The sequence below is a fragment of the Sinocyclocheilus rhinocerous genome, unplaced genomic scaffold (genome assembly GCF_001515625.1).
Source record: "Sinocyclocheilus rhinocerous isolate Xijiao unplaced genomic scaffold, SAMN03320098_v1.1 scaffold304, whole genome shotgun sequence".
Lineage (NCBI taxonomy): Eukaryota > Metazoa > Chordata > Actinopteri > Cypriniformes > Cyprinidae > Sinocyclocheilus > Sinocyclocheilus rhinocerous.
In genome coordinates this window covers 473,157-478,078 of record NW_015659941.1, presented here as the reverse complement: position 1 = coordinate 478,078, position 4,922 = coordinate 473,157, and the positions used below count along the sequence as shown (strand labels likewise).

Sequence of the window (4,922 nt, the reverse complement as noted above, 5' to 3'; positions counted from 1 at the left end):
GGAGATATATATATATATATATATATATATATATATATAAATGAATAGGTGATTTGAAGTAGCCCAAAACATGAAGGTTGGCAGGACAAGATGCATTACATCAGGTTATTAATAATAACAAACTTTGATTCTTGATTTCTTGACTTATGATTGAGTCTCATATAGGAGTGGAACAACACGAGGGTGAATAATTAAAATAAGCAAGTATATACATTTACAAAATGCAGGTCACAACAACTATTAAAATAAATACATGACAGTCAAGTCATTCTGTTACACACTCTGAAGACAAAGCGAGACTAAGCCTCATTTAACTTGCTGTATAAGGGTGTAAAAGTCTGACATCAGTTTAAAGCGAACTGTGTGGGATCAGATGTTATGTTTGATTAGTGAAACTGAGCTTGACATCTAACAGGATCATCGGTGTTTGCACAAGGACAAACTAGCCTCAGAAGTGAGGCGGCAAATCAAAATTCAATCCTCCAAAAACATTTAATTGACTGGCGAAGCTGTTCCTAATTAAAGGACCTCTCACAGAGACATTTTCATTGGACGAGGTGCTTATGGTTCACACAAGTTCCCCAGAAGAGCATGACTGGGAGACTTAGCTTCAGTTTTATTTTATTTGGCCCTCACTGGACATCTCTTATTATTGCTTGGCCAAGTTAATGAAGATATTTGCGACTTTTGTTTCAGATAAACATAAGTAGAGTCTTTTAATCTGCAGAGCGATTCTCGAGATGCAGACATTTGATTAAGTGTGCGAGGAGTAACCAAGACAAAGAAAGCGAAGCGCTTTCAAAACAGCTCCGAGATTTCAAATTATGCAGGGGGTGAAAGAGGGTAGAAGCAAACTCTACAAATTTGTACTTGACAAAATATTCAATGTGGGAAAAAGTTATGATGTGCCTCTACTGCCCTCTGCAGGTGTAGTTGGGCGATTTGATAACCATATTCTATCATAATTAATCTTTAGAAAACACAGATATACTTTAATGTTCTGGGGTTTAATACAAGTTAACCTAGAGCAAAAAGCACTTGCAGCAAAAAAAGGATTACAACAGAAAATCTTTTTGAATTTTCACTCTTTTTTTTTCAAAATCAAGGCTACAGTAAACAGGCAATGCAACATTAAAATATATCAAGTTCTAACAATACAGAACTGTACAAAGTTTGGAGCCTGTAAGGCTGCATTTATGCATGTATTTATCAAAAAATACAGCAAAAACAGTAATATTGTGAAATATTATAACATTTTAAAATAAAAGTTTTCTATTGGAAAATATTTTAAAATGTAATTTATTCTAGTGATGCAAAGCTGAATTTTCAGCATCATTACTCCAGTCTTCAGTGTCACATGATCCTTCAGAAATTATTTTTATATGCTGATTTGCTGCTCATTTCTTATTATCATCAATGTTGAAAACAGTTGTGCTGCTTAATATGTTTGTCAACATTTTTTCAGGATTCTTTGCTGAAAAGAGTTTACAAAAATAGCATTTAATTGAAACAGAAATCTTCTGTAAGATTACAAATGCTGTTACAGTCGCTTTTGAACAATTTAATGAATCCTTGCTGAAAAAAAAATTGATTTCTTTAAAAAACAAACATTTGATCATGTATTGCTACAAGAAAAACACACTAACTACTGACTCACTAAATTTGCATGTGTAAAATTATATCCAATCTCTCAAGCAAATCCGCTGAAGTTTTGCATACAATGAAAGTAAAGGAAGAGAGGAGGAATATCAGTCAACAATGAATTAAATGACTTCAGAAAACTTGGAATATAGCATTAAAGTGATTTGGAGTACTTTTATTAACTCATGGAAAAGCATTGCTCAGATCTCCTTTTTTGTGTCATGTAAGAAAGAAAACAATTCTCTGTTTTTCATTTTTGGGTAAACTATTCTTTAAATATGTACTGAACCCAGAACATTCATTTAATGAACTCAGCATCAAAAGCCAAAGATGTAAAATGTGCCAAGGTCTTCTTAAAGTAATCTTTTCCCTGTCAAACAATGAATGCTTCACTTACAGTGTGTGTATTATAACTCCACACATGTCTGATTGGCTGTATGTAAACATCTCATTAGGCTGGGTGTCTCCGAGGGCTTAATGACCCCACAACTGAGATTTACAGAAATTAGCCTTAACACCCCCATTTCACAAGTGATAAAATGAGGTCTGGAAAGGAAACCTGTGATACTCCACACACTGCTTTAAACGCATCCATTTTCACTGTGCGCCAGAGAGATAAGTGGCAACAAACAGACTACAAGGACAGAGCTTAACTAACGTCAAACTACACTGACGGTTTAGATTTCAACACAAGGGTCTGTCACGCACATTACATTTTTGAATAAATAAATGCACAAAGTGTTTGTATGCAAAGGTTCATGATGAAACAAAAGAGTTTTTGTACACAAGAGCTGCTTTTAGTGCTGGCCATGAAGACTGGATTTTCTCATGTATTGTTTCTAAGGTGAACCACTAACCTTGTTCAGATGACAGTGACATTGACTGCTATCCACTTAAGATAATTGAATGACATGTTGAAGTCAATCAAATCAATCCAGTCGACAAGCTAATTGAGGGATGAACCAGACCAGTGCCGTCTCCAGGGACAATGACGTTTGGGGTCTTTCATACCGACTTGCTTACAAAAGCAAAAACGTTGGCTGTTTACCCATGCTGACTTCACCCAAGCAATCGCAGCAAAAGCAGGAGAGGATTGTTTGTGCTTGGAATATTTACCCAGGAGACTCAAACCACTGGGTATGATAGATACACCTTCGAGATCAGTCAGTTTTGATTGGTACATCCTCTCTTGCTTTGGCCCGTTTCATTATTTAAAGAAATAATACATACAAGCAAAGTTGATGTGTTACCTCCAAACGGTGCAGAGGGTCACTGGGTAAGGACTCTGTAATGAACTCCTCCAATGATTTGGGTTGATTAGATGAAGATTTTGATGGGGCGGGATTCACAGTGGAAGACACTGCTTCTTGCTGCTTCTGTTGCTCCTTTTGAAGTCGTCTCTCTTTCCTGAGGTCCTTAGCTTTCCGACACAAAGGCCTGTTGGGATCGACTCCCTTACCTAGAATTAAGAAGAAAACAATGATAGAAGATATTTGTGAGTTGATTAAATCACCAACTGACAGTACAAGCATTAGTGCATTTTCCTAACATCAAGAAATGACACTACTGTTCAAAAGTTTGAGGTCGATAAGAAGATTAATTTATTGGATGGTGTCAAGCGGGTGTTTTTACAAGTTTTTAAACTTGCAAACATATTCAATTCTTAGCCTTTAGAATAACATGCACTGATCAATCATGCACATTCAGACCAAGAAAGTAATAGGGTCAATTTTGATTTTGTGTTGACTTGGTTAGCTTTATGTGGCATTTTTAAGAACGTCTGCCCACAGGCACAGGCACACCCTGAGTCTTAAATATGTCAAATAAATAGTTCACAGTGGAAAACTTGACATCTCCAAAAAGAGCCAAAACCAGCAGCGGGAGTCTAAAAAACCTGCGGGCCGGGATGCCCATCTGAAACAAAACTAAGCGTCCATTTCCAGACTACCACTGCTAGAGGAGTGTTAGACTACAGGAGAGGTATAATCGATAACAGGTCTTGAGCACATCCAGCATTTGGATTTGGTTTTGCTGGGTGTGAGCGCAAGTTTCCATAAGCGGCTCGAGGGCACGTTCGCTAACGGTAGGAGAGCGTGATCCTTTGAGCGAGTTACGAGCATGATGTGTGCGCTCCAATGAGTTGTCTAGTTTGCATTAGCAAGCGCAAGCCCTCCCGTTTAGATGGAAGTCATGTGCGCTCCTCTGATATCATGACATCATCGCAGCTGTAAAACAACAGGGCTCTGTTTGTTGACTCCCGCTGCTTTTGCGAGGATTGTTCAGGCCGCTCGCAGGTTTAAATGAAAGTGTCGAGATGGTTGTTCATTTGCCCTGAAGGAAACCGAAGGAGGTGATAATCCCAGATCGAGAACGACAGGCAGGGCTGGTCAGGAAAAGGGAGGACGGAGAGGGTCATTGCATCAGTTACTGTTTCAGAGCGTGCGGCGTCGGCAGCCCTGGCAGCCGGCCATCCATTTACTATTGAGAAAAGATTAGAGGGTGGGCTATATTGTGTAATGCTGAGCTAACGCTTGGACACACACTCCAGTCATTAACTTTATCTCTGACAACTGTCAAGCACCCCATCACCTTATTTCACCTAAAAAATTTTCCTATTCTGAAGCACAATCAAATTTCTATCTATAAAACAATTTTCCAAGAATAATTTGAGTCGTGTAAAACTGCTTGCTGCTTTGATTTTGGGATGCTTGGCTGGGTATTGCAATGCATTTGCTAAAGTTTCTGGTCTCTAGATATGCCTGTGGGCAATTTCGAACTGATTAGCTGGCAATTACGAAAACAGACACACATATTTGACACCAGAAGTGCAAAATGAAATGCTTCACATCCTGTTCTAGCGGTCGAGAACAAAAACGGATTCATTTGTTGGACTGTGCAAGCTAAACAGTTTATGTGTGATAATGCATTTTGAACTTTGGCAGTATATATCTGTGTATAAGAGTACAATAACCTGCTCACTCCTTCCCTCTCTTTCTGTATCCCCCCCTTAATCTCCCTGGACCGACGCCAGCCCCTTGGAGTGCTCCCGGCATCCTATATCAACAGTTTACACGCCGACATCCTGTTTGGAGCAATAAGGAAAGCGGGGCCATTTCCTGCCTGTTCCTGTGCCAGCCACCGTCGAGCGTCAGCCAGCCCGCCTGCCATCAACCCATCCGAGATACAATAGCTAAGTGCATCTCATAAAACCTGTCAGAAGCATATAAACCAAATAAAATTTAATTAAAATAAGGAATTATATATTTACATGAAGGAAGCCT

General features: G+C 38.9%; 1 protein-coding gene across 1 annotated transcript in view; it reads right to left on the bottom strand.

Moving 5' to 3' along the window:
- The window catches only part of LOC107724575 (arginyl-tRNA--protein transferase 1-like), a 67,266-nt gene that overhangs the window by 44,762 nt on the left and 17,582 nt on the right, over positions 1-4,922 (bottom strand). Inside the window, exon 6 of the mRNA XM_016533557.1 lies at positions 2,892-3,100. Within this exon, the coding sequence (XP_016389043.1) occupies positions 2,892-3,100 (209 nt within the window). The remainder of the gene's footprint in view (positions 1-2,891; positions 3,101-4,922) is intronic.